Consider the following 1849-nt stretch of genomic DNA (forward strand, 5'->3'; position numbering starts at 1 on the left):
CTCTCTCTCTCTCTCTCTCTCTCTCTCTCTCTCTCACTCTCTCTCTCTCTCTCTCTGTCTCTCTCTCACTCTCTCTCTGTCTCTCTCTCTCACTCTCTCTCTCTCCCCCTCCCTCTCTCTCTCTCTCTCTCTGTCTCTCTCTCTCTCTGTCTCTCTCTCTCTCTCTCGATCTCTCTCTCTCTCTCTCTCTCCATGGAAGCAACTTCATTTTGCTTAAGGTTTTCATACAAGATATGTTGAAACAACAGCTGAAACAAAGGAAGGAAATGGAAAATAATTATGGGTAAATAACCCTTTTTTAAGTTTTGTTATATTTCTCTCTCTAGAAATGCATGTTTTTTCTCATCATAATCTCTTTCTCTCTCTAGAAATTCAAGTTTTTTCTCATAATAATCTATTTCTCTCTCTAGAAATTCAAGTTTTTCTCATAATAATCTCTTTCTCTCTCTAGAAATTCAAGTTTTTTCTCATCATAATCTCTTTCTCTCTCTAGATCTCATCAATTTACTCAATGGGTGTTCTTATTTTTTTGGAATTTCTTTGTTGATTTGATTAAGAGAATTGAAATAGTTTTGATTAGCCCTTGATTTGATCTCAATATTGTAGAGAGAGAAGGGTTATGAAGGTGGTGTAGGAGAGAGAAAATCAAGAGAGATAAAATAGAGAGAGAGAGACAAAGAGGTAAGGTGAGGAGAGAGAAACTAGGGCCATTTTGATTCACCTAAGGGACAAGAAACATGCATTGAGGGCTATCTATGCCTTTGCTTTGATGCCATTAGGAAGGGCAAGTGACCTTCTACCAAATTTCATAGAAAACCCTATCCCTAATTTGTTTCATCATATACCATCAATAAAACATTCTAATCGAGAGGTAGATAGATATGTTCGGTAGCTCGAGAAACCGAGCTTATATTCGATACAAGAGTTCGTTGATTCTTGGTTTCGAGTTTGTGTTAATCCCACGTTAATGCAAATTAATGGTAAGGAACAGTGGTCTCTACACTCTCTGTGTAGGATATTATCTGTTTTGAGCATAAACACTCCTTACGATCTTTGCTTTTAGTTTCTCTCAAAAAACCTCGCACTAGTAAAGATATGTTATCTTTCGCTTATATGCTTATGATCTTCTCGAGCTGATATATCGAGAGACATAAAGTTTGCATTTTGTTATGTATTTAGCATTCCGAACCTTATTTTAAATAAACCCAGATAAAATCTCGAGCCGAATAACCTATATATACACCCACGTAAAAGGGTATATATGTAGAGGCCATAAAGCTTCAATTTTTTCTCCTTTCATAACCTAATTTGATATATAATTTCTTTTCTTTGTAGGAAGATGTCTTCTTCCACCTACTCCAATTCTCCTTGTGCAGCCTGCAAGTTCCTACGTCGAAAATGTCTTCCGGGCTGCGTTTTCGCGCCCTATTTCCCGTCGGAGGAGCCACAAAAGTTCGCCAACGTCCACAAGATCTTCGGAGCTAGCAATGTCAGCAAATTACTAAACGAAGTCCAGCCACACCAACGGGAGGACGCCGTGAACTCGCTCGCTTACGAGGCCGAGGCGAGGATGAAAGACCCCGTCTACGGCTGCGTCGGCGCCATCTCGATCCTCCAAAGACAAGTCATCAAGCTTCAAAGAGAACTCGACGCTACCAACGCTAACCTCATTCGCTACGCCTGCAGTGAACTCCCCGCCCCGTCATCGTCGTCGCAGTATGCTCGGAGATCGTCATCGACAAGTCACGTCGGAAGCTCGTCGACCTCTAGCTATGGCCATTACTATTCTGGCCTCTACTTTTGTGGCCCTTGTGGAGATGACCATGACAAAGGAGAAGAACACAAGTAA

General features: G+C 40.9%; 1 protein-coding gene across 1 annotated transcript; it reads left to right on the top strand.

The window, feature by feature from the left end:
* The first annotated feature begins 1339 nt into the window (after positions 1-1339).
* On the top strand, positions 1340-1849 carry LOC111792844 (LOB domain-containing protein 25-like). The gene has a single exon (XM_023674443.1). The coding sequence runs from the start codon at positions 1340-1342 to the stop codon at positions 1847-1849; it is 510 nt and encodes a 169-aa protein (XP_023530211.1).

This window comes from Cucurbita pepo, chromosome LG04, assembly GCF_002806865.2.
Source record: "Cucurbita pepo subsp. pepo cultivar mu-cu-16 chromosome LG04, ASM280686v2, whole genome shotgun sequence".
Taxonomy (NCBI): domain Eukaryota; kingdom Viridiplantae; phylum Streptophyta; class Magnoliopsida; order Cucurbitales; family Cucurbitaceae; genus Cucurbita; species Cucurbita pepo.